At 38.3% G+C, this 27,486-nt stretch overlaps 1 protein-coding gene and 1 long non-coding RNA gene across 3 annotated transcripts; one reads left to right on the top strand and one right to left on the bottom strand.

Moving 5' to 3' along the window:
* Positions 1-1,598: 1,598 nt before the first annotated feature.
* Positions 1,599-25,828, bottom strand: FHL5 (four and a half LIM domains 5). 2 transcript variants are annotated; one of them, XR_003959234.4, is made up of 7 exons: positions 24,816-25,828; positions 12,068-12,249; positions 9,643-9,817; positions 7,207-7,376; positions 4,821-5,007; positions 4,411-4,499; positions 3,596-3,713 (listed from the first exon to the last, which is right to left on the bottom strand). XR_003959234.4 is itself a non-coding variant. In XM_002194821.6 (6 exons), the coding sequence occupies exons 2-6, from the start codon at positions 12,224-12,226 to the stop codon at positions 3,562-3,564; spliced, it is 843 nt and encodes a 280-aa protein (XP_002194857.3). In that variant the 5' UTR covers positions 12,227-12,249; positions 24,816-25,773; the 3' UTR covers positions 1,599-3,561. The 2 variants fall into 2 exon arrangements, 1 of the variants encoding a protein (XP_002194857.3); XM_002194821.6 differs by lacking the exon at positions 4,411-4,499 and having other exon boundaries at positions 1,599-3,713; positions 24,816-25,773.
* On the top strand, positions 9,695-17,051 carry LOC121469690 (uncharacterized). The gene is made up of 3 exons (XR_005979819.2): positions 9,695-9,827; positions 10,747-10,833; positions 14,783-17,051. It is a non-coding gene; the product is annotated as an uncharacterized lncRNA (long non-coding RNA).
* Positions 25,829-27,486: the final 1,658 nt, after the last annotated feature.

Genomic DNA, 27,486 nt, shown 5'->3' with positions numbered 1-27,486 from the left:
TTCCATCTACAAAAAGTATAAAAGGCCCAAACTGTGCAGAGTGCACTTGGGTTTGTGTCACCAGGTTTTGGTAGCAAGGGGCTCCAGGGGGGCTTTGTGTGAGAAGCTGCCAGAAGCTTCTCCTGTGTCTGACAGAGCCAATACCAGCTGGCTGCAGGCTGGACCCACTGCTGGCCACAGCTGAGCCCATGAGGGATGGTGGTAGAGCCTCTGGGATAACAAACTGGAATAGCGTGGGGAGGGGAGGAGGGAGAATAGCTGTGGAGACAGCAGCCAAAGAGAAGAGTGGGAACGTGTGAGAGAAACAGCTCTGCAGACACCAAGGTCAGTGAAGATGGAGGGGGGGGAGGTGCTCCAAGTGCCAGAGCAAATTCCCCTGCAACACATGGAGGTCCATGATGGAGCTGATAGCTGCTTTCTGCCCCAAGAGAATCCCATGCCAGAGACACGGTGCCTGAAGGAGACTGTGACCCTGTGGGATGCCTGTGCTGGAGCAGGCTCCTGTGGAGAGAGGAGCCCACACTGGAGCAGGATCTCTGGCAGGACTTGTGACCCCATGGGGGACCCACTGGAGTAGCCTGCTCCTGAAGGGATGCACTTCATGTAAGGGATCCCACACTAGAGCAGTGTTTGAAGAACTATAGCTGCTAGGAGGCTCTCCAATTGGAGCAGTTCATGGAGGACTGACTGTCTCCTGTGGGAGGGACCCCATGCTGCAGCAGGGAAAGTGTGAGGAGCTCTCCTGCTGAAGAGGAAGGAAGAACAGAGACAATATGTGATGAACTGACCACAGACCGCATCTCCTGTCCCCCTGCATCTCTGGGGGGGGAAGCAGGTAGAGCATTCAGGAGCCAAGTTAAGTCTCAAAAGAAAGGAGGTTGGGAAAAGTTGGTTTTAAAATGTTGTTTTATTTCTCAATAGTCACTTTGATTTGATGGGTAATAACTTTTTTTTCCCCAAGTCAAAACTGTTTTCCTGTCACAGTAATTGCTGAGAGGTGTCTCTCTCTCCTTATCTACACCATGAGCCCTTGAGCAGTGCTTCTTCTCTGCCCAGCTGCAGAGGGGAGTGATAGAGGGACTCCCATGGGCACCTGGTGTCCAACCAGGGTCAGCCCACCACCAGAGTACACTGTATTTATATTCAGGCATTGGTAGCTGGTGACAGAGACTAGGAAATAGCAATTTGCTATCTGATATAACTTTTATTCAGACTATTTATAGAAATCACATCTATTTCTTACTGTTTTTTCTGAAGTGAAAATGTTCAGTGTAAGGTTTGACTGTACTGTATTTACTGCAGAAGAAATAAATAATTCAGTTGGTATTTCTAAAAATATAATTAGTTGATGAGTCAGAGAAGAATTTAATTTTTATAAATGTTAAGGCTGGAAGACTGGGATTATTATGATCTGTGTGTCTGACCTGTGACTCTCTCATATCTTAGGAGGCTGCCTGGTAATTCCCACATCAATTTGTAATTAAGATGTATGATTCTTCAGAGGAGATTGGATAAAGGGCCCAAACCATCTGCTTGAGATGTGCTGAATGTTATTTCACACAAACAAACAAAAGGTACACCTCACAGACAAGCCCAAATGTTGTGACTCATAATTTTAATTAAAAAATTCAAGACCATTAACATTTATTAATTACTGATAGTTCAGTGCAAATTTTTAGAGCATCATACATAACTGTGAACCACTATGTCTGTGTGTTTGTATATATATTTATACATATAAGGCAATGAAACATATTTCTATTTATGGGAATCTAAGCCTTACCAAGAACCTGTGTCAGCCACGGGAGATGTGTAAATAGAAAAGGAAGCAGCTGGGATAAAATGAAAAACATAAACTAATCAAACTCTAGACTGCAATAGAAGCTGCCATGAAAGAAGAAAATGAAAACCAAAAATTCACACCACATAGAGCAAAAGATCAATATTTTATTGACTGACAACAGACTGCTATGTACTCATTGGTCAGTCATTATCCATATTGATTTTTATGCCACTGCACTTCAGCCCTGGCTTAGCCATGCACACATATTCTTCCTATTTTTCCATTTTTCTACCTAAAGTAATGGCTGTCTTCAATATGAATAAAGGCCACTCAAGTCAGGCAAATAACTCTATGCACTCAAGGTCAGAGTCTGAAGAAAAATGACTTAAAGCCATCCGAGATGAGGACTCAAACTCTGCTGGACAGTGCAGAGCCTGCCATTCCTAACATCACTGATCCATCCACAATGGCCCAGTACAGGAATCAGGCCACTGCAACACACACTGTGGAAAAAGGAAGAGGATAGATGTTTGTAACTCAGCTCTAGATGACCTTTAATAGTAGACATTTGAGTTCTGGAGCTCAGCAGGCAGATGTAAAGGCTGGCTACTTAGAAACTAAGGCCCTGTAGTACAAGCAAGAGCTGCCTGGCTTACAGTGACAATTACTAATTCTTGAAATACTGTTAAAAAACACACGTGGCTAATGGTGGAATGAATCAGGAATTAGTTCTGGAGAGTTGATAGCCTGCTGTCCAGAAACAGGAATTTGCAGGCAGAGGAATGAACTGTGATTCAAAGACCAAGCAGGTAAGGCCCTTAATAGGGCTTAATTGCTGGCAAATGAAGTTTTGAATGAAGGAAAGTACAAGGTTAAAGGGACCAGTATGAGTTGGCTCTTGCATCAACTAATAAAGAAAGTATATTTTAGGCCTGTATTTGAAGGTATAGCAAAGAGAGTGGAAACAGAGTCTTAAGACATATTAATTATGGGAAAATGTACGTCAGCACTATTCAATCTTGAGCACTCCTTACCTCTTGCATTAGCTGAAAATATGGGTTTATTTATGTTCTAGAGCAGCCATGCCTAAAAATTTAAGTACAGTTACCCACTTGTGGGAGGAAAGAACCTGTGCTGTAGTGTTTTGGGTGACTTCTTTGGGGACCAATACCAGTAAGGGAAGGAAAGTGACATTTTTTCCATTGAATTTGCCCTTGGAATGGGCCTTTCTGACTCTGTGCTCCTCAATGTGTAAGCATCTCCTACTCACAAGTTCTGCCTGCTTTGTCAGCATCTTTTTTGCTCAAAGTATTGAAGAATATAATATTTACTTTGACTTATTTCAATGTTATCATCCAAGAGAAAAATGCTTGTGCCCAGCTTTCTATGCCAAGATCTGCATCTGTGAATCAGTGCTAATGCCTCATCATTATTTACATGCCAAACAGACATTTCAGAATCCTCCTTGGTTCAGAAGTGATAAAAAATAAATTTTTAGGCTTCTAACAGCAGAGTGCAGTGTGCTACAAGGAAAACCTAGTGGAGTTTGTCTTTAAATATATACAAATCTTTTCTGCATTGTTTTATTAACCAGTATGGGGGGTTGTTTAACTTTTGTCTATAAAGAGTTGAGAACTATGATGACCTTAAACTGTTGTTGGAAAGTTACTTGAATGACTAAATAACTGTAGTACATTTAATCTGGTTTTCTTATAGCAGACCAATGAACTATATTGCTACAGAGTGAGAACAATGCAGCTGTACAGCTTTCCACAGAACTATGAAGCAGAGCCACATTTGTGGCAAAGGATGTCATCCTGCCGAGTGAGGAATTCCTGGCCTACCAGGGAGATGGAGCATTTTGTACAGCTAAAGCATTCCCCATGCCACTGACGCTCCTCAAATGTGATGTATTTGGCACCTCCAAGAGCTGAAAAACAGTATAAAAAAAAAAAAAAAAGAAGATCTGAATCCAGTATTTCTAGGCATGGTTCAGTAATACAACAGAGGGTTTTCGGATGCGTGATCAGGTTGTCATTCACATAGCAAATGGAAAAATGAACAAAAATACATTAAAATTAAACCCAATGTTTAATGTACAATAGTGTGAAATACTCTTTATTGGCTGAATTGAAAAATACCTTTAAAATTTAAACAGTGGGAAATACTTCAAGCAAAGCCACAAGTCACTTGCTTGCATATCCCATTACGAGTTCTGAACACAATGGGTTTATCATTTCTGATAAAGTCCATTCAGGTTTGCTGATCTTCCCAACAAACTCTCATGGAAGTTATTTGCAATATGTGTATAGTTTAAATACAACTCTGAATGAAATTTAATAATTTTTTTTTAAATCATGCATATGTGATTGGGTATTCATTGATTTCTTTGTCCAATGACATATGCAGCATGCACCTGTAAGAATCAGGAAGTACTTTTCAACAGCTGACTCCACACATAATAGGATTAAGGTGCAGAACACCAACAAATGCTCTCAGAAAACTTCAGCTATCATAGGCCAGTGACAAACATGTCTAATTATAAATCATATATAAGTATACAAGGATTCATGAAATAGAGCTCTGATGCATTTGGCAAGCTTTCTAATTTGACAGGTGTGTCTTACCAGCAGGCAGTTAATCTGTGTTCAGTTTGATCAAATTTGCATTTAAAAACAAATCTGAAGAAATCACAGAGGGGCTTGTGTGTACTGTCCTGGGAAGAACAAAAAAAGCACCTTTTAAAATATTCTTAAGGAGGAATTTTACTACAGAAAACACTACCTCAAAAAATGGAGGAACTCCTTTGGGCACATAAAACAACTCCTCATCCGTTAGGGAGCATGTGTGATCAGTATGCCCTAGCAAGATACAAGACATGTGACACAGAGAGAGTCTCTCTGATAGTTAACTCCTTCAGTCTCTTTCATTATGATGGGAGTAATTTTAATGTTTTTCTTTCCTAAAGTGAAAGTCTTTGTTGAGAGGAGACTGATGATTCATTTCTGTCTGGTCCCCTCTAGAAGATGAGACTCACCTGTAATAGGCATCTTGCAAGCAGCACACTTCTTGGCATGAAATTTGCTGAAGCAGTCTACACAGTATGGGTACTCATCTTTGGAAACGAATCTTTGTCGAGACAGCTGAGTTTTACACACAGCACACACAAAGCATTCTCTATGCCAAGGCTGGTCATGGTAAGTCACTCCTCCAGAAGTTATAACCTAATGTATTGACAAAGAAGGGCAGAGCAAAGAAACAAAGGTGTGAATCATGAAGGATTGAAGGGTGGTCACATCAACTTTTTTTCATCTGGATTATCCATTTAACTATATTGCAGTTGAAGTCCATATACTACTTGTTTGTTATTTTCAGTTTTCTACCACAGTATAACCTCATAATTTGTAATAAATATGTTATCTTTAAATGAAATTTTTCTGTTATACTGTAGATAATCACTATGAATCAGGCATGCTCTCAGAAAATAATTTCTCAGTGATAGTGGATGAGAGAACTGATGCTGAGATAATAGTTAATCTCCCACCAGTATTTTGCTGTCTCTCAAGTGCAACAGTATTTTAAATAGGAAGAAAGACAATAAAGAAACAGAAGTAAAACAGAACGGAGATCTACACAGTCAGAAGAAGAAAAAAAATCATGTTTATCAGTGTCATCAACTTCTGTTTTCCAGCAACACACTTACAGCTCTGCACTGGCTATTTCTGAAGAGGAAAATTTCCAGTTGTTCTGTGGCTCCCATATGTGTGGTAAAGAGCTGGTTTCACAGAATTTGTGAGAGACTACAGAGAAATTTCTATAAAGGTGAGCTGTAAGATAGTGTTTCTACTATCAAGTCACATGCATGACAGGAAATTAATGAATGAGTGAATGAATGAATGAATGAATACTGTTGAAATAGGAGAAGAAAAAATTAAAGAAACTTAAGTAAAAATAGCGGTATCATCAAATTTCCCTGGGGAATACAGTTTTAGGAAAATCAAGAATAATATGGGGTCAAGCAATAAAGAGATTGAAACAGTTTCCAATCCCTTTAATGTTCCAGTTTTGGGCTATTTTGTGTTACCTTTGCTTTTCCATTAAAATCTAAAAATCACTGACAAAAATTCAAGATTCATTTTGGCAATTTTGGCAATTTAATCTATTTGGGCTCAATTCTCATGTATGGGAATAGATGCAAGTTTCAGAAAAAAAATGGTTTTAGCTGTTATGTAGGGGGACTATTTGCATTCCTAGAAATTATAAGAAGCAAATCCTGATTATTTAATGTAGGAAGTGCTAAGTTCAATGCCTGTAATAAACATCAAGCATGATTACTATAATTGCCATGTGTTCATTTAATGCATGTTAAAGCCTGGATGTAGAGACATGGGAATATATAAAAGTACTTTCTAAAGTTTGACTACTGAAGGAAAAAGTAGGCAGGATATTTTCCTGAAATTAAAAGCTTTTGTTACAGGTGAAGGTTTGCAGGTAATAATTACATATCTATAGGAAATTATAGGAATATAATTCCTATAATTATAGGAATTATACATGGGAATATATAAAAGTACTTTCTAAAGTTTAACTACTGAAGGAAAAAGTAGGCAGAATATTTTCCTGAAATTAATAGCTTTTGTTAGAGGTGAAGGTTTGCGGGTAATCATTACATAACTATAGGAAATTTGATGAAGCGGAAAAAAAAAATAGCTTCCAGAGTAATGCAGGTACTAAAGAATAAATAAAATTCTGCCCTAAAAACAGCTTAAAACATTTCCCTAGAGAAAAGTATCACACTAGAATAGTATGATGCTTTTAGTATTTTCATCAACAAGAGACAATCTTAAAACATGAGAAGTCAAGGGAGGGAAGAACTGATTTATCTGTACCTGGGGGAAAAAAGAAACCAAATCAAGCTTTCTGGTGCCCATAAAGGTATCATCACATATTGCATCGGTGGAACTCCTGATTAGTGTTATCACAATTGAATGTTACTTGATCTGCTAATTGCCTGATACATTTCAAGAAAAAATAGTCAAGATTGTGGATGATTTGCTCATTTCAGGTGGCTAATTATGCATATGAATAAATCTCAAAAATTATGGAGAGGCATGTTTACAAAGGAAAAATCAGATATTTTCAAGAAAGAAGGGTTATATATTTATTTCCATTTAATCTTTGTTAAAAGTCACAATCAATAACTAATATCAATAGCCCAAAGCATTTGTTTTGGCAGATATAATCAATCTTAGATTAACAAGAGTGGACAGCAGACACTGTCACAGTTGCCTTTCAGTGTCCAGTGTCAATGGAAAGATTCTGATCTTAATCTTAGTTCACCACACATTTCACGTAATCCAGCCCTTTGTCCCATGAGCAATATTGCCTCATTAGGACATTTTTTGTATTGCGTGTTTAATTACCTTTTTGCAAGCATAGCAATGGTGAGCAAATTGCTTCTCAAAACAGGGCACACAGTAATTCTCATTGTCTTTGGTGATTAATGGTTTTGTTCCCAATGGTTGCTGACAATACTGGCAAACAAAACAGGATTCATGCCAGGAACTTCCCTTAAATTCCATTTTACGTGAACCTGAAAAAAACCACAGTGAACAATCCTCTCAGATATAGCCTTGTAATATGAGTTTTAAATGTTGGGAATGCTCTTGTTTTTGAACCTTCTACCTCAGCATTGGATTACCCAAGAAAACAGTAAACTTCAAAGTAATAGTGCTTTGAAGAATGCACTTGAAATTTCAAGAATACATCCAGTGCCATATATTCATCTGGCAAAAGATAGACTGAATTGCCTAAACTGTGATTTTTAGAGTCTGTTCTTATAAGAATCTTTTGGGGCTTCTTTGTGATTATGCTTGAATTGCTCAGTTTCTCTTAAAGCAGCCAGCTCAGTGATAATGGTCAGTACACAGCACTTTTATAAAGTAGAGATTAATTTGTTGGATGTTTAGTATATTTATTATTGTCCTATCTTCTGTCTTTCTTAAATTAAGGCTCCTTTACTTATAAATTAATTATTTATCTTAATCAGCTTAAATTGGCAACTTTCTAATAATAAATTTTTTTTTTCTGTGATACTGCACATTACTGCACATTACTGCACATTACTGCCTTCTCCTATAGCTCACCATTTCTGTCCTAGACCAACAATTATTTTTATCATATTTAACTAGATGCTTTTGATACAGCACAAGGACAGAAAATTGCTCAGTTAAATGTTTGTTAGAGGAGTTTTAGAGCTTTTATCACTGTATGTAGATGTCCTATCTTGATATAGAAACATAAGTCTAAGTCAAGCACATATATCTGGGAGCTATATTTCCAGTGTATCTCCATCCTTAATTTCTTATCTGTGAGTAGCATCAGACTGAACTGAGAGGTGCAAGGTGCTTTACCATCCTTTCCACATGAAGAAGAAGATTGCTGCTATAACTGATCAATTGCACTGTACCTGTTTCCTCAAAAGTGGGGCCAGTGGAGAAACTACTGGTTGTATTTAGATACAAAAGGTTTACACTTTCATCCCAGTGATCAGAAGGACAATTTCACTGTCTTTCACAACTAGGTCTTTTCAACACAGAGCTGATGAGAAGGAAGTTAATGATATGGAGACTGGCTGGCATTCCCATGCCACTGTTGCACTGTTTCTTACACCTTCAGGCACTTGCTGCAAGGATTTAGACTCTGTGACAAAACAAGCAGCATGAATATACACCAGAAGATAATAATGCAAACCTGAGTGTATTCTGGCACCTTTTTGACCACATCTAGTAGGGTATGCCTATTTGACAACATTTTTGTAAACCATATACTATTCAAGTAGTTTATAATCCTTAAAATGAACACAATTTTATTGTTAAAATATTTGTTTCCACTAATGCAGGTTTTACTTGTAGTGAAAAGGAAACAAACTGTAAAAACACAAACTAGTGTTACAGATTGTATACAACCTGAGTAATCTAGTACCAGTAGTAAGACTATAATTTTGCACAGCCTGAATCTTACTGTTCAGCATTAAGAGATACTGAAAAATAAAATTCTAACATCACTGCAAAATTTACTGATGTTCTCTGTTTCAAAAGTTAGGGACACACTTTCCTAAGCAAGCAGCTTCTTTTTTGCAACAAATGGTGCTGTGGCTTCTCTCAGAAGCCTGTGAAGAGGCAGCTTTTGGGTAGTCACTCTGCTGCATGAGCTTTAGTGATGTGGTAGCAATGAAAAGTCTAGAGCATGTCCTGAACAGACACAATCAGAAGCTGAGAAGCAGTTTAGTGGAATGTGCAGAATTTTCAAGATTGCTAATGGCAGGAAATAAGCCTATTGTAAACATGGACAATATTGTAAAATGGACTTGTATTCATTTTAATAAAAATGCTGCTAATGATTTGAAAGCAAATTGTCATGTTTTGACAATTTAAACAAAAAATATTTCTGAGTGAAAGCACTAGTATAAAGATCACAAACACAGGGTCTGGTCAATGTGGAAAACATGCAGATGACTTATCTAATCTGGCACTTCTGCTCACAATAGCTCAGTTTGTCTGCTTATGCTCACAGTGGGATATGCTTCCTAAGAATTGCAACAGAATCAAGGACATCACATGGACACGTTTTACCCTGCATTTAACTCTTAATATTTTTAAAAGGATTCGTAAGACCTGTCAGTGATCAGAAGTGTCTGCCTGCCTTCTCCCCACTGCTGGGAGAATTCCACACAAAGGAAGAGTAGCCTCCTCCAAACTGTTCTGAAAGTCAAGGGTCTTGTAACTTGGTTATTCCAGGAGGTGGTTATCATTAAAAATGTGGTTCTATTTCTCAGCAAAGGGCCCCTGTTGTCTTACCAGGCATAATGGTCTTCTGGCAGTGAAAACACTTGGATGAGTACTCATCAGAGTAGCACTCGGTGCACAGCAAGACCTCGTCCTTGGCAGCAAATGGTTTCTCCACGAGTGAGCGACTGCACTTGGCACACCTGAAGCACCCCTCATGCCAGTGGCGGCCTTTGTAGGCCAGATCCTTGGAGAAAGTAAGTTCATGTTAGTGAGAACATTTATTTACAGTGTTTTTATCCTTCGGTTCCTCCCAGAACTAAAACAAGAAAAGAAGGTCATTGCAGTGGTGGATCCAGCCAGAAGTGTGCTCAGGGAAGGGGCAGGTACTCAGTGTCACACCGTTGTGTAGATCTCTTGCAGAGGCCATTAGGAGCTGATTTGACAGAATGTCTTTCCTTATGTAACACAAAGGTATGTTTTTATTGGAAGGACCGCATTACATATTACAGTTGTCTTTCAAGGGGAAAAAAATGATCAACATTTTTAATGTGCACAGACCACTGGAGAGGAAGCCCATATTCTATAGAATTTGAAATGAACCTTATGTATTTTCAGTGTTACTACTTCCAGCTGACATGACATAATGCTGTTATGTCAGAAATCAAGCAATTAAAACTCATTGAGAACAAAATAATTATTAGCAAGATTAAAAAAAAATCATTGCTTTTGTTTACATCTGATATAAATCCCCCTGAAAACTTGGCAGAAAAATGTTTGTTTAAGAGTCAGTGGGCATAAGGGATGAAAGAGCTAACAGTATATGTATGAGATCCTGACTAAGAACTCAAAAAAAAAAAAAAAAACCAAAAAAAAAAAAAAACCCAAAACAAACCAAAAAAACCCACCCAAACAGCAGATTTAATTTCCCCACAGTTAGAAAAGCCAGGGGAAAATGCACCTCAAAAAAACCCTCCCAGCTTAAACAATAAACCCTTCCAGGACTCTTTTATAAGTAAGAAACCTAAGAGGGCACAAATCCAATCTCATTGTTCTCCTTGATCATGCCCCTGCCTTTTAAAGAGCTAAAAATAAAAGAAATACCATGCTTCATTTCAGGAGGTGCTGAGCATTTACCAGCTTCATTTGCTTTAGTTAGGACTCTGAACCTTGCAGGAACTCGGCTGTCAGCCCAGAGCAGCCTGAGGCAAAGACTGAGTGAGGAGGAGAGGAAGAAAACCAAGCTCTAACCCCTTGGCAGAGGTAAGACCATCAGCTGTAGGTCTCTGTGTTACACTTTTCTAGATGTCTCTAGCCAGGTGCACTCCTTTCTTACACGTCTGCTTTTTCCTCTCATTTTTCCCTTCCATTCTGTCCAAAGACATGGATTTTTGTTTATGATCCTCAACAAGAGTAATCCTGTCACTTATTTAATTTTTAATTTTAAAGATGAAATTAAGTGAACTCAAAGCATGTGTTCTCCTAGTGAATCTGACTGCTGCTACGTGTACAGTGTTGCTGTGGATGAAATGCTGATGAGAGTTTGAGGAGTGTCTTCACCCAAATCAGCATTTTCCTTGGATGATTCCTATATGTAGACTATGTGCTTTGAAGTGCTTGGGCTGGGAAAGCCTTCCAATAAGTTTATTTTAATATATTTCTGTCCTTTTATTTCTAAGGAACATAGGCAAAGAAAGCATGGGGAGAAGGTGACCAGTACACACTGAACTTGGCAAAATAAATGCTTTTTGATAGGTTTCATTTGACCTTAAAATTCAATGTCAAGTGTATGTCCTCTAAATTGAAGTATGGGGTACTAGAAACCCTGTCAAAAACCACAGAAGAACTTGAATTATTAATTAATATTTAAAAAAATTGAGAGGTGAAAGGAAAGACAAGCAGCAGAAACACCGCCATTAATATACCATCTGTGACACGAGCAAGGTAAGCACGGAATATAGCAGAAATTAAAAAATACTTTATTTCCAAAAGAGAGAGAGAGAATGTGCAAATTCTAAACGTGTTGTCTTCTAAGCTTGGCATCTGCTTGTCAACACCTACAGTAAAAGTAATTTATTAATTGCTCAAAACATTTTTTCAATGAACATGTCTCAGAAATCCCGAGGTGTCAATCAACCTGATACACTGAATCGCACCACCCACCCTATCACCCCTCCAGCACTGTGCAGACCCTGCAGCCAATGAGTGACTGGAGGTGAAGGATGGAGCCTAGCTGAGGTCCACACACCCACCACAGCCTTGCTGTAGGCCTGGGGCATATGCATGTGCAGATTTCCTCATCTTTGGTCCCAGAGCTTTCCTTTTTCAGGGAAAATAGCACTGTTTCACTCTGCTGTGTGTGGATGTACAACAGCTATGGTTAGGTCTCTTCAGCAATACAGGGATATGAAAAGGGGTGGATATCAAATCTACCATTAAAGAAATTCGATTTGTGTATAATTTAACAAGGAACAAAAAGTTCAAGCCAAATCCTTACCTTGGAGTTGCACTCAATGGGTTGCTTGCACTCCTGGCAGGGGTTGGCATACAGGCTGTCATAGCACGGAACACAGTAAGCATTTTCTTCTCTTAGTGCGTATTTCCTGCCGCGCAGAGACTGCAGGCAGAAATGACAATCTGTGTGGCTGCTGGCCATCCTGCTGGCGCCCTCCACGTGATCTGCAAAAGATGGAAAGGTCATGTAATTCAGTGCATAATGCTTGCTCAAATACTAAGTAATGCTGCATTACCTGTGAAAGGCATTTCCTGGTCATTTGCAGTGCCCTGGATTTCTTAATGCTGGCTTGTTCAACAACAAAATGGTAGCCTTTAACAACATATACTGTGAATTGTATCACCTACATGATGGGGAGCAAGAGGGCTGCTTCAGCTTGTTCTAACGCTGTTTCAGGCCAGACACCTGAAAATGAAGCCAACTTCACATTCCCTACATAAAACTACTGGCATTATGAGCATTATGTACTGGATCCTGAGATATGGTTCATCCAGAAATTGGGTAATGGAGATAGAAGCAATAATTCAGAAATGAAACCAACTGCAGAGTTAAAAGACCAAAGAGAAGAGGCAGGCACTTTGTAGTGTGTTCCTGACTTGCTCTGGATACTCCTGTCCTTCTACTCGTTCCTTTCTTTTCAAAATACCCCCACATCTACCTGACCCAATGGAAGGAAGACAAGGGACTCCAGGATATATGACTGTTTTTTGCATTATTCCAACTGTGCTGCTAATATTTGGTGACATTTTAAAGTCACACAAATATTCCTGGAGAGCAAAACAGTAAAATATAAAGAAAAATAAACTAAATAATAAGTCAAACAAAATCAGAACTCAAAGAAAGTTTTCCTTGTTGTTATTGGAAAAGATTGGTTTTTCTTACATTTTTCTTTATTTCTATATTGGATTCCACATTGTCAGTACCAAAATAATGTGAAATAGTTTATATTTCTGTGCCAGACAAGTGCAGGAAATACCACAAATCTATTGAGAATCAGTTGTATGAATTTCCCATCCTTCAGTTTTTCAGGCTTAAGAGGCTTGGACAAGCATCCAAGCCTCAGCTGCTTATAGATGTGCAATAATGAATGTTTTAAGGATTGTGGATTTTAAACCCTATTTCAGTCTTCTTATTGCTGGTTGGATCATCATCACTTTGCTAAAATTGGGTCTTGATTCTTGGAAATGAAGGAAGAAGAAACCAGAAAGTTCACAGTGTAGCAACGCCAAAAACATCTGCTGGGCTCCTTGGGTTGCACTCTTCATTAAACTCAATGAATGTAGCTGCAGCCAGTACCAGCAATCATGAATTTTAAAGGAGTTGAAAACGACTGGGGAAGGTCTAACATATTTATGTGTCAGTGACTTTGGGCAGCTGAAATTTTTGCACTTTGAATAACAGGGCAAATTAGTTTCTCTTAAACAGATGCAGAGCCTGAGAATAAAAAAGAACATACAGAAGACAATGTAAGAACATACAGAAGATTTGAGGGAGTTCTTATCCATTACAAAGCCTACATCTAGCCCACTTAGAGTTACAACCTCACACTTTGACTTTTATGCACTCAGTGATGGCCTGAACCATACCCACTGTTCAGGTTTAAAAAGGCATAAAATCTTATCCTGGGTTTCTGCTTTGGTAAGCTCTAAACCAAAATGGTTGTTTGAGCTGTGAGAAAAAAACAATTACTGCAGGTTTCCACTAGCACCAATGCATAAGGTCAGGCATTTATGAATCTGTTCTGGGAGATGTAGTAGTAAAACAGTGGAAAGGGGGCAGGGAGAGTGGCTGTCATACTAATTTCAGACCAAAAGTAATGACTTGGCTGGAAAGCTTGTTGTTCCTATAAATTGAAAATCTTTGGGGTTGAATTGATATATGGTATTTCTTACTGCCCTTAATATTTGTGTCAGCCAAGACAGCGTGTAGTAAGGAAATAATCTGGAACCCAGATCAGTGGGAAAAATGCTTTCTTAAAAATATTTCTGATGTGTTTTATGTGATGTCCTTGGAAAAATAATATAACAGGGCTTGAATCAGGACTTCCATTTCCTCAAGATCAAACAGAGATGTGAATGTGTAACAAATAAACCCATTCATATAAGAAAATTACATCCATCAGCTTGTACATTTACAGAACATATAAAACCAGGAAGAGCTCAGTGTATTTAATGCACAACCACAGTCATGACCAAAGTCAAGGTTAAGTTTTGCCCATTTTGCTCTTTACTGGGGAAGAGTATAAATTGGTATCTAAGGACACAATCATGGAGTGTTTGTGGTTAACTCCATAGTTAAGGTCACAGAACAGGCTTGAAACTGGGTTTCAGAGGATTTTATTTTTTTTTTTTAGTGAGAATTAAAGTTATGAACTGCCTCGGACGATAACCCCAAGTGAACTACCTTTCTGATCCCCTCTGTGCTGGATCAGTACTCCTGCTTCCTGACAGAGTTTCATCTCAGTCTAAAAGTGGCAACAGCAAAATCCACACAGGGCATTCATTAAACTTTTGTTACTTATAGCACATTTTTGTTGCACAAAGCTCACCAACAAATAGCTTCCCATGTCTGTAGAAACATCTCTAGTTTTTTATCCTAATGAATGTCAATCAGTTTTTTTAAGTTATCAAAACCTCTGCATTTCAAATAATTTTCTTTAAAAAGTGGTTCTCTTGATTAATGATTTTTCTCCCCCAGGAAGTCAGTCTGTTCCAGGAAGCCCAGGCTGTGTGCACAGAGAAGACCCACTACTGTAATACTTCAGAACTACTGAATTTGCAACGTAATTATTCTATTAAACCCTTATATGGATATGAAAGCAAAGTACTATTAATCCTGTTGTACAGATGAGAGCTGTTGCTTGAGAACTTTAATAAAGTACCCCCAAGAACAGAGTCAAAGCCTGAAGGTGTCCTTGGGCTGCTTCTCTAGTAAAATGCTCAAGCTGCCCAAGACTTTTCTTCAGAAGGTCTTCAGAGTTTGACCATGAATCATCATAAAAGACCATGTTTGGGAATGAAGCGGCAATGGTATGCAAAAGAATGAAGATTTTTTGCAAAACTTTTGGCAAAAGTATGGGTAACCTTTGAGAACTACTTTTACCATTAGAAAATGCAACAAAAAAGGTAAATCTCATCTCTCCCAGCACCACTTATACATGCTCCAATAAATAAGTAATGGTACGAGCGCCACACAGTGAAGTAGAATGTTTTTCTTGTGCTTTGATCCTAATCTCTAGAGAAATATGTTTACTTTAAGTTTGCTGGAAGCTAGACTTTGTGTTTTGAAGGTCAGCTAAGAAATCTCTGGAGATCTGATGTTATTCACTCTCATGGAATGAAACGCTGACTCCAGCATTCCAGCTGCTAACTCGAGTCCTAAGCACAGGGAAAGACTGCCATGTTGCCCTTCCTTGGGAAAAGATTATTTTCTTATTTAAATTGGAACATTTTAAATTGGAAGCTAAATACTGTTGATTTTTATGTACCTGGTTGGCAGGGATATGAGCTATAATTTTTAATACTCAGAATATTCCAAGAAGGTGCAGAGAGATGTTGCCAAGGATGTGAGGATATTGTAACTGGAGTCCCTTGGGTCAGATTTGAGAATGCTGCAGTCTCATGGACTGAATGATAAAAGAGATGAAAATACAAAAAAGTCGGTCAGCCAGCTGTTAAAGCAGATTAAGATAGAATTTAGCTACAACAAATTCAGACAGGGACTTTCTGGAGAGTCAAATTATTTCCCATAAAATGCAAAACACTAGAAGACTTCCAGTGAAGAAAGCTGTAAGAACATGGTTGTGGAGTTGAGTGCTGATAAATATGGAACCATCAGGAAAAGAATGGTTGTTTTTTTTTCTCACTGGAGCTAAAAAGCAGAGCCAGAAGGTTAATATACCTTTCAATAATTAACCTTGATGTTTTCTATAAATATATGTTAATCTTCCTGACATCATACAAAAATAAAAAGGCCAAAAACCTTCATACTCAAAACATTCTCAGAAAAGAATTAGTATATACATATGGATGTAGATATGTACATACAGGTAAAAGTGTTCTATATTTCACTTTGTGGAAATTCTAATGGAATATTTCTTAATCTAAATAGGTATGCCGTTGAACTCCATCATCTTTTTCTTTAATAACAAACTAAGGCTATTTCTTAGAGAGGCAGAAAGAAAAAAAAGACGGGAAAAAAATCCTTTGAACAGCACTGAAGGATAAGAAAAACAATTTGATATCTTATGATGAGGACACCCCTGCAAGCTGCCCTAGGCACTTGTTCATTTTCATGTAAGTGCATTTTTTATCTTCTAATGCTATTTGCCTTATTTGCACGACTCAATTTTCCCTATTTCTATTTTTGTCTCATGCATTTACATACATTAAGAGTTCTGTAATATTTGCTTTTCTAAAAATTCTTTTGCTTTTCTAAAAAAGGCTAGAGACGCAATAGGAACTAGGGGCATATATTACAGATCAAGTCAAACCAAGAACCTACTGGAAAGAAGACTCAGATACTAACTCTGAACTATCTTATCTCTGTGGCGCAGGACAGCAATACAGCGTCAAGTCCTGGAAGTATCTGAGTGAGTGCAGAGCTCTCACTGTTGAAATTCTCCTTTAAGCAGCCAGGACATATGCCAAACAGGACACAGCTGTAAGAATCCAACTATTCTGCTTCATGGTCCACAAGTGACACTGTTTTGGTGGGATGTCAAGGCAAAGCAAATATTTTAGAGGTTGGTCTGGTAATTTGTGCTGAATTGTACTGTGTTTACACACCCCATGACCACAAGCAAAAAGGGCAAGAGCTATGGCTTAACTAGGGGAACAAGTATCTCAGGAATTTTGTAATTTTTTCCTTAATTGGTATTGCTGTCTGCTTTGTTTACACCATACAAGCTCAAATGGTGTAGTCATCTAAATTCTTCCTTTTTTTTTTTTTTTTTTTTTTTTCTGAAATAATTCTTACCCACATTTACAGGTTTTCACATAGTCTGGTAGAGCCAGAGTTTTCTCCTGTGTCATTATGGAGGTCATTCCTTTCTGACTACTGTCAAATGTATGGAATAAAATGAAGTGATGATATAATTCGGCTGTGCACTGCTGTAACTTTCAATGTAAAATCCTGACAGTATTCTTAGTTGTACTTCCCTTATTGAATCAGAAAACAGGTTTGAGGATTGCATCTGTTACAAAAGGTCATCTGACAAAGACCACTCAAGTTAACTGGTGAGTTAGATGGGACAGTGGCACCCACAGCAAACTGGCAGATGACACCACAGTGGGAGGAGAGGCTGATACACCACACGGATGTGCTGTTATCTAGAGGGCCCTCCCCATAACTGGAGAAGTGGGGTGACAGGAGGCTTGTGAGGTTCAGCAGGGGCAGTTGCAAGGTGATTCTGTGATACAGAAAATATATGACTGTTGAATGACAAAAGAGGGAGGGTAAAATTCTCCACAAACACTCAACATTCTTTTATGGGCATTAGAACAGGAGTGGGGACATTTTCATCGCAACAAAACAGGTCTCTTGTGCATGCCTGTTTTTTCCAAGTACCCTTTCATGCCTTTACTCACCTGCAATCCATGATTAGGGAATCATGAATGGTACTTCAAAAAGTGTTTAAATAAACAGAAAGTGGAAGTTAAAAATGAAGACATGCATTGAAGTCCTGATCTGAGACTTACACCCTGTTCATCACTGTTGTGCAAATCATAGAGTCATAGAATTTTACGGGTTGGAAGGAACCTTAAGGATCATCTGGTTCCAACTCAAATGGGCAGGGGCACCTCCTATTAGACCCGGTTGCTCAATGCCCCATCCAATCTGGCTGTGAAAACTTCCAGGGCTGAGGCATCCATAATTTCTCTGTGCAGCCTGTTTCAGTGCCTCACCACCCTCACAGTGAAGAATTTCTTCCTAATGTCTATAATAAGTTTCCCATCTTTCATTTTGTACCCATTACTCCTTGTCCTATCACTACAGTTCCTAATGAAGAGTCCCTCTCCAGCTTCCCACTAGGCCCCCTTTGGATACCGGTAGGGAGCAGCATCAGAGAAGCACTTTGGAACCACCTCTGCTAGAACAGCATCTGCACAAAAAGCCTGCACAGCTGGGCAGAAGTGCCCCAAGGAAACAGCAGCATCTCAGCCATACACTGACAATACCTGGCAGGGACACACCTCCCTGGAAGTGACACAAGCCTGCCTTTGGGACTGAAATCTTTCCCAGGGAAAACAGTCGTTCTAAGAAATGATACCTGTGTTATACAAGGGTGGGTGAAGTGCCTGGAGGTCACCAATCAAAACAGTCTTGCCACTAACAAGAAGTAACAGAACTTCAATAGGGAATGCTGATTCTGACAGTAATCTTTAAGATCTTAATGAAAAAATATGTAATTTCTCTTCTTTGCAGATGTCCTAGTTGTAGAGACCAGATTTCCCTACCCTTACATTTTATTTCAGGAATAGCATGGTGGATGAATATTACTCTACTGTGTGAGAAGGGGTGCATCACATGAATTACAATCATTAAAAAAAAACAAAACTACAACTGACTACACAGCACAACTTTTTCTAGAAGGGTTATTTAAAAGCCTGTGACCTACTTAGAACTGCTTTAAGAAATAAAATGAGCAAAAATATAAAGATCATTAGCAGCAGCAGCATTGTTAGCAACAAGCTAAAATTGGAAAGGATTTTCATTACCCCATTTTTACCCTATTTAAAAAAAGAAAGACTTGCTTCCCCCAAACCCAAACATAAATCCCCCAAATGATAATCAAGCATCTGCTGCAGTGGCTTTTCCTCTTATCTCCAGCTGTGCTATGCCAACCTGACCTGATTTCCTTAGGAAAAATATAAACCGAGAAACAGCAGTCTTTTAATAAAAGGATGACACCTTATCAAAATGAAACAAATCTAAAATTTTCTAGTCTCAGCCTTGTTAAGAGATTGTGATGAGTTAGATGGCATTACAACTTAGGAAAAGCAAATGCTACTGTCAGTAGTACTGGTATGTAAGATCCCTACTTCAATTATAATTTTTTCCACGTATATTGATTTGTAGGCCAAATATTTCATAGGCCAGTTTTGCTGCTTGCAGAGCTTCCTCAGGCTTGTCTGCCACCTTCTTATCAAGCTCATCTCTGAAAATAGGGATAATGTGGCTCTGCAGATAAGCCCTAAGCTGCTATTACACCAAAAGAAATCATTGTTTGTAAAACCACTGCTGTACAGTTTAAGAAGTGCTGGCCACTGGAAATGTCTTCCTGTTATATGTGAGATGTTTGGGGTGACCACTGCTGTGACACTCACTCTCCAATGCTTCCCAGGAGAAAACAGGCTTCAAGATGGGCAATTCCAAGAGGTAAGATCAAGTAATAATGGAATGGTTTGGGTTGGACACAAAACCATTTAAGGGACTGTAAAGATCACCTATTCCCAACCCCCCTGCCATGGACAGGGACTCTTCCCAGTAGAACAGCTCTTGCTCAGAGCCCTATCCAACCCGGCCTTAAGTACTGTCAAGGATTGAACACCCACAGCTCCTCTAGGCAACAACAAAAAGGAGGGGCAAGCAGAAACATTAAAGAGAGCTAAAACCAGCCTGATATCTACCTATGGACTCTGGATTTTTTATGACAATTAACGCAGTAGGCTTGTTTATGACATTTAGCATTAATCCTCTCTGCAGCTGCACTGTTTTGGGAATACAGAGATATAACAATAACAGCAGAAGCATATTAAAATACATATGCATATATTGTATCTTCTAGGTAGACAGACCATGAAGCTGGTAAAGAAAATCTGAAAGAAATGTCACTCTTTGTATTCTATCAAGCAGCAAACTGGTTATATGATATAACTGAGACAGATGGCGAGAAAGGTTTCTAGGAGAGCTCACAACAAACATCCAACATGAAAATATGCTGTGGGTACTCTTCAACAGACTTATTTACCTTCCTTCTGCTTCCCTCTAAGTGTTACATGACCACCTGCTGTATCTTCTCTTAAAACGGATCACTGAGAACACTGGCATCTGTGTGCAAATTAATGTAGCTGAATAATTTATCTCAATTAATGGATGTCAAATTAGGTGATTTAAAATTTTCGGGTATAGGACATAATTCTACAGTTTAGGGTGGTTTTGCTCTTATCTGTTGGGCAGTGCTATGCACAATTCTGTAATGAAGTCTGAGCATCTGCACCATGGTTGCAGTTACAAAATAGTGCAATTCAGCTGTGCGGGCATACCACCAGTGATGTGGAATTATAGCAGGGTGGCTTTTTGGTTTTAATTCCTGCCCTGTGTGCTTTAAACACACTGTGGACAGGAAAACCTTATTAGCTTATCTACACAGATGCATCAAGGACAGGCTGCTGGCTTTTGGGCTGGTGAAAAAAAAAATTATTATTCAGATATACACATTCTTTTACATCATGTCCTATATTCACTGTTGATAGTTATCCAGCACATTTCATTCTAGCACAGTCAAAGGATATATGGACTCAAAATGTAAAAACACTTTTAGAAGTGGTCTCAGAAAAATAATTTTGACGACAGTGAACGTTTTTAGGAGAACACTTTTAGGAGTGGGACTAGTAGAAAAAAGAGCAGGGAGTGGAGATCTTTGGCTTTCTGTTTGTCCTCTACCAGGGAGGAAAAATAAGTGTCCCTAGGACAAATACCGAACAAAAAATGTTGGTGGTTTTCCTTTTTTTGCTTTTTAAATATGTGGCTTTGTGTATCATCCATTAGGCAGGCAAAAATGTTATTTAAAGACCTCTGGAGTCTTGAGCAGTTGAGTAGATAATGTGCTGTCAAACAAGGCAGGGGATAACATGGCATTGACTGAGTTTTAACTTGAATCTTCACATCCTGTGGCATCAATAACGACCAGTCCTTACAGACATTCAGCCCTGGGCTCCCGTCAGTGACATTTGTCCCCTACTTGAAGACTTTGTGACTCTTACATTACCTGTTCTGCCTTCTTGGGAGATAAAATCTGCAGAAAAATTATGTGACTGGGTATCCAAACATTTCCCTCAAGCCTTACAGTCTCTGCACCACACATTAAACACTTGCTACTTAAAATAGCCTAGAAGTGGCTATGATTTAAAATTAGTAGACCATGGTATTTTGTCTTTCTTTATTGTGATGTCAGGTCACTGACCCTTCAGTAACTGCCCTGTTGGGATTTTTGTAATGTCCTGATATGTGAAAAAAGTCTTTGTTGCTGTTGTTGTTTTGTTTTTGATACCATGACTTCAGAGTGAATTTCTTTCTATGATTATAATTATACACTATCTAAAAATCAGTTCCAGTGTAGGATTGACCTCATCTGATTGAAGGAAAAATTAAGACTAAAGTTTATCTGAACACTGAAGAGAGTCAACATTTACTTCAGAAAAATAAAACCCATCACTAAACCTTAGAATGCTGGAGGAAATTTGGTAAAAATCAAGAAATTCCTTTCTAAAATCGAGGAACATTTTGAGAGCATGTAATTTAACTCAAGGATATTGTGGAACAGTGAGCCCACTGATACCAGTAGAGTCTGACTGATGTGGACTTATTCTAGTGGTGATGTGAAGAATGAAACAACAACCATTTTTGCAAACCTCGAATGGATTTGACTGGTTTTGGTAGAGGATGGTGCTCAGAGACTGTAATTGTGACCAGCTGTGGTGAGAAAGGTTCATTTGAGGAGGGGGAGAGTGGAACACAGTGGCAGAAACTGCACCAAGGGACAAATACAATCCAAAGCCTTTCTGCTAATTTATGTAAAATTTATTAAAAGTTTTCAGTAAAAAGTCTAAGCAAGTGATCAAACAAATCAAGAATTCTGCTACTGTATTTTTTTAAAAATCCAACAAACCCAAACTGTTTGAGCTTTTAATTTGAAATATTTCTCAATGCTCTTCAACTGTCAAGCATTAAACTAAAAAAAGATTGCCAATTAGGAGACCAGCATGAAATAGTTTTTACTCCTAACATTTTTTCCCATGCAAGTTAGATTTTTGAACTTTAATTATGCCACAGTTTGCATGCTTAGCACATAAATGGATCATGATGTGGCTGAATTCGAAACTTGAAGAGCTCACTTGAGAAAGACTGAGATTGATAAGCATGTTTAAGCCTAAAACTGTTATGGGCTTCTCATAAATAGAATTAAACCTAAACCTCTGAGGTATTTTACAGTCATCCTTTCAAAGGATTCAGAATGCTTTTCTAACAACAGTAATAAAGTAATCCTAAAACACATTTGTGAGTTACTTGTCTACAGAAAAGGTTAATACTTGTCAAAGAAGAGTAATTGACTTTCTCAAGGTCAGAGAGCAAACCTGGGGGAGTGGGAACAAAAGAAGCCATTCACTGCACCTTCGCCATAGATGGGTCTGCTCATCAGGCTGTATCCAAGGCACTGGCCTGGGATAGTTAAAAGCAGTGTACAAATGTTGCCAACTGGTCAACTCCCAGTGCTAGAGGTAGAAAACACTTCCAAATTTAGCCAAAGCAATAAAATGTTCCAGTTGCGCTCTTTGCAGTTGTCCTTTATAACCCTGAGGTCATGATGAATATTCTTATGCAAAATGTTCTGTCAACAGCTACACCATCCTCTGGCACTTAGCCATTCTTTCTGTTAATTCTGTTACCTACGCACAAGGACACATTACAGGAAGACTAATATTTTTCTGACTGATAAAGCCTCTTAAGCATGAGGCCAGCGACCAGCTAGGGCAGCCTGTTCAGATCCATTACCCACACTATGCTGAGATGTGCAAGAATTAACCAGTCCTTTTGCATGGACCTTAAACAAATTCAAAGGCTGGAAGAAGCCTTTGAACTCATAGCTTGGAAGAAAAGTAGCATACTATCCTGAATAAAGTAGAATCAAAAAAACCTCCTAAGTTTAAGAAAGGAGAACAAGTAGGGACAATAGCTGACATGTACAACATGGCAACAGAGAATGGGGATATTCAGAAAAGCTAGCTTAAACCTCGTGAAGCTAATGAGTAAGGCACTTTTTTTAGACAAAGGACAGATACAAATTCCTCTTTAGGGTGACTTCTAGCAGAAATTAAACTTAGTCATCATTATGAAGGAACTAAGGCAGTGTAGCTTCCCTTTGTGAGTCTTGTCCTTCCCTTTATCTCTGCTACAGAATTTCTATAATAGGGTTTTATTAGCTTGTTTTCTTGGAGTCATGTTTGCATATTTCCACAAAAATGTCCTTACTTGATCCCTCTGACATTTTACAGGAAAACACAAATGTATGAAACAAGGAACTCACAGCCTCCTTTCTCATAAGAGCTGCATGCCCTGTTCCCAAAAGAAAGAATTCAGCTGCAGCAGCCCAACTGGAACATCAGCAGCATTTCACCACACCAGCTTCCAAACTTAAAGCTCTAGAGATTTTAATAGAACAGTTGAACTAGAAATGATTACCTTATGAGCATGAGGGAAGTGTGAAGTAAAACTGCACTTGGATTTACACTCCAGGCGATCTAAAAGCCTTGACAGAACCTAGAGCTTGAGTCGGCAGGAGGGCTGCTCCTTCCAACAGGTTTGGAATTTCACCCTCTGATTTTGTGTCTGGTGTTTGGAAGCATGCTGGTTAAAATATTTCTTTCTGTCTGCCCATGGTTAGGTAATACTGAAAGTTTGTAAAAATTCTTTCAAGAAATAAACCTCTGGTAGGAAAAGAAATGAAAAAAGCTGGGATTATCAGTACGGAGCTGACAGAACGTCTTACCATGTCAACCAAAAAATACATGCTTTATAAATTATGATTGCCTGCAAATAATTTGGAGACAGGATACATCAGAATATCTTTCAAGCAGCTTTTGAATTAATTTTTCTCTAACACTGCAAGTTAGTTATATCATCCCAATATTCTACCAATTAAACACCCTTGAGTCAAAGTGATTTTCCTGATCCTGCAGTAAAATTACATGGGATGACCATCAGCAATCTGTAATGATGTTAATATATCAAATCCATTACAGTTTGTTTTGTACAAATAGCAACTTGTTGCAAAGATAGAAGAAAAATATTAACATAAACAAAAAAATGGCATCTGCAACTTAATTTCTAAATGTAAATTAAAAAAAAAAAAATGATCCTAAAAATGAAGAAAGATAACACAAAGTGTCTTTTGAAAGGAGAATTTGGAGATGATACTTGTTGTTTAAGGCAATATTTTGACTTCTTATAAAAGACAGCTTGGAAACTGTTTTTTTCCAAAATCAAGAACAATCCACATTAGGTGTTAAAAGTACTCATGCTAGAAACAAGTGACCTAACAGAAAAGACTATCCAGAATTTTTTCTTGTAAAAGCAAATGAAATCTTGATAAGTGATAAAAATGTAATGGGAAAAAGCATACTCATTTTTTGTTGGGTGATTCTTTGGAGTAAACAAAACTCATCCTAATCTCTTTACAAAGGAAACCTCAGACAATCTTTCCGCAAATTAGTGGGTGAGCCAATTACCACAATGAAAAGAATTAATAAAAAAAAATTTAATTTTTAAAAAAACTATCTCTTTAGGTACACAAAATTAAAAACATAATATATATGTGGAAGTCTGCATCTAATTTATTCAGCTGTTTTGTTAGGAAAAACTTCCTACACACTTGCTCAAAATATTAAAATACTAACAAGTTTAAAGCTTATCAGATAAAGGAATAATGGAAAAAAGCCTCAATACTCACATTCAGTTTTAAGCTCCTTCTCTTGGTAACTTGCACAGCAAAATAAAGGAAGAAATAATTACACGTCTTCACAGAAACAAGCATTTATCAAGTCCAAAAGAAACAGGACACTTTGCCAGAGCTATTTGAGGGTCCCATCAGAATTTGCCTGGATGGGGGAAGGCTGAGGGTCAGTTTATTTCCCTTAGACCTCATGACATGCAAATATCTGGCTGCCTCGCCACTGAATCAAATCATTCTTTGACATATTGTGTTTACAAATGGCAAATACATACCATGTAGGAGGTTCTTAAAGGAACATATTTCTGAGAGCTCTCAAAAGAAAAAAGGCATTTCTGTTAAAAAACAAAACTGTTCAGTTCAAGGGCAAAAAGAAAGTAAGATGGAACATTATTTGTCCCCAGATACACACTGGTTGATGCATAATGAATCCAAAAGGCCTAATGTGGGCTTGTAAATCAGAAAAGAAAAAGTTGCAATTACTAAAGTCTGATTGTTGTGTACAGGAAACAATCCCAGGAGGGGGCTGGGGGGGGTGACAGGGAAAAAATCTCTAGTTTCAGGAAAGACATTCAGGGACACAGCAGAACTCAAAATTCTGACATGTCTTAAGAATTTTCTGTGGTGTTAGAATTTGCTGCTTTCCACCAGGTGGGAAAGTGTTTATGAGGATTACCATCAGTGTGGCAGAAATGGACTCCTCTAGGCTTTCTCTCAGTATTTCCAAGTATTTCTGGCTTTTGAGTCACAGCCACCTCCTTTACTTTCTACTTGGGCCCAATAGGGGCCAGTTTTCACAGACAGGTTCCTGCATGCACAGAGCATTCAGAGGTCCTTTGCATACAATTCTTCGCTGATCCTTAACCAAATGCAGCTGAAAGTAAGGATACTGTGTCCATTTAAAAAAGCAGGCTGAAGTAAGGCAGAGTGAAGAAAGGATGGCTGCTTGTGGTACGAACCACAATTGACCTCAAGGCAGATTTTTCCACAACCAAGAGCCAATAGATCTGAATCACTTGGTCTACAATGTCAAGTGGGTGGGAGCTGTTTAGTATCACAGATAGAAGAAAGAAGGAAATGTTTGAATGGTTTGAATATGTATTACGTTATGAGTACTTCGGTAAAATTGCCAAATCTGGACATGCTCTGGAGGCTATCTGTGTCTAGATAGTGTCTCACAGTTAGGACTGATCTCCTGACTACTACTGCCAAGACCTGATGATCTACAAGCTTGTAGTCTTGTTAAACCTCTCCAGACATGCAGTCATCACTTAAACAAGACTGATCTCTTTCCTCCTGTTTTAACTTGTGCTACAAGCCTTATTTATACCAAGCACCTTTCAAGCCTGTGATTTTAGCAGATTGAGGAGAGAGAGGACCAGTTAGGTGTGAATTTGAATCTAGAATGAGAATCGTAAATAGTTTTCTCTTGTCTTCCTTACAGAAAGAAAAAAAACCCTGATAGTATAGTTCTTAACCAAGTACCTTTTCAAGTTCATAAATCAGATCCAGACAGAAGTATTTCTCAAGCAGATCTGTTGAGAGCTAATGACACTTAGAAATACTAACACAGTATGTTCTTGCCATCAAGGACAAGAAGTTCAGACATGTCCTATAGCACTTTTCTTATGCTTCAAAGACTACTGTCAAATTTGTCTAAGCTGTAAACAGAGACAACAAGCCTAGAGAAACATCTAAAACAGAATCAGGGTTTTTCCCAACAGGTACAAATTAAGTACAAATGAGGAGGTCAGCAAAATCCTGTTTCCTCAGACTATCAATTAGAAGATGTCTCTTACAGCTCCTGCAGCACTTCTTGAACTTCCTGAAATACAAAGCAGCTTATTTTATCTGTCTTGCAACATGACCTGTCTTGACCTACCTTCTTCTTCATGCTGAAGGTTTGGGAAATTCATCAAGCAAATGGCGGCTCTCCTTAAACTACTTGGGTTTCTTGTTCCAATTTAGAATATTCATAGTTTAAAAAGCAAAACCACATTCCTTAACAATTCCTAAAGGAAAACCTTGTTTTCCTGACAAAATGTCTTTGGCATTTACTGAATATGTTCTGTTATTTGGGATAGCAGAGAATATCTATAATAAAGTCCAATTGTTGTTCAAAATGTTTGGCCAACATGGATTTGGAGACTCAGAAAGCACTCAAAGGAGAGATTCTACATGTCTTGTTCTTATATTCCTCTCTAAGCACCCACTTTGGCCTCTGCTGGAGACACAATCCTGGTCTACACTGACCTTCAGTCTGACCCACCACAGTCACTCTTCTGTCATCTGCAAGAATATTAAACTTCCTATTAAACAAGAAACCCCAATCTACCCATATTTGTAGAAATTTCCATTTCCTTGGCCTACTGTTACTTAGTAGGAAAAACATTTTAGGAGAAACCACTGCTTGAATAGCCTTACTCAAGCCTACAGAGAACAGAACTACTGAAATTTTATCTGAATGAGCTCTCAGATAGATTCATGATGACAACAAAACCCACTGATATTATTTAGAAACCTGTACCAAATTTTTAAGAACCTGCAAGAATTTCAATGAAGAGTTGAAAGTTCTAACAGAGCAACAATTTGCTCAGTTCCAGCAGATCTGCAAGACTTTGCCATTTGAAAAGAAGGAAAGGCAAGGCTGAGACACTCTACCTATGGCGAA

This window comes from Taeniopygia guttata, chromosome 3 (genome assembly GCF_048771995.1).
Source record: "Taeniopygia guttata chromosome 3, bTaeGut7.mat, whole genome shotgun sequence".
NCBI classification, from domain to species: Eukaryota; Metazoa; Chordata; class Aves; order Passeriformes; family Estrildidae; genus Taeniopygia; species Taeniopygia guttata.
Note: the sequence above shows the minus strand (reverse complement) of the source record. Positions and strands in the feature narration are given on the sequence as shown.

What these genes read in the sequence shown, in the direction of transcription:
- FHL5 (XM_002194821.6), bottom strand. Translation starts at nt 12,226, where the DNA reads ATGGCCAGCAGCCACACAGATTGTCATTTCTGCCTGCAGTCTCTGCGC. An exon ending in CCATTGAGTGCAACTCCAAG is followed by an intron (nt 9,818 to 12,067) that starts GTAAGGATTTGG and finishes ACTTTCTCCAAG; the next exon opens with GATCTGGCCTACAAAGGCCG. An exon ending in TTGCAAGATGCCTATTACAG is followed by an intron (nt 3,714 to 4,820) that starts GTGAGTCTCATC and finishes ACTGTTTTTCAG; the next exon opens with CTCTTGGAGGTGCCAAATAC.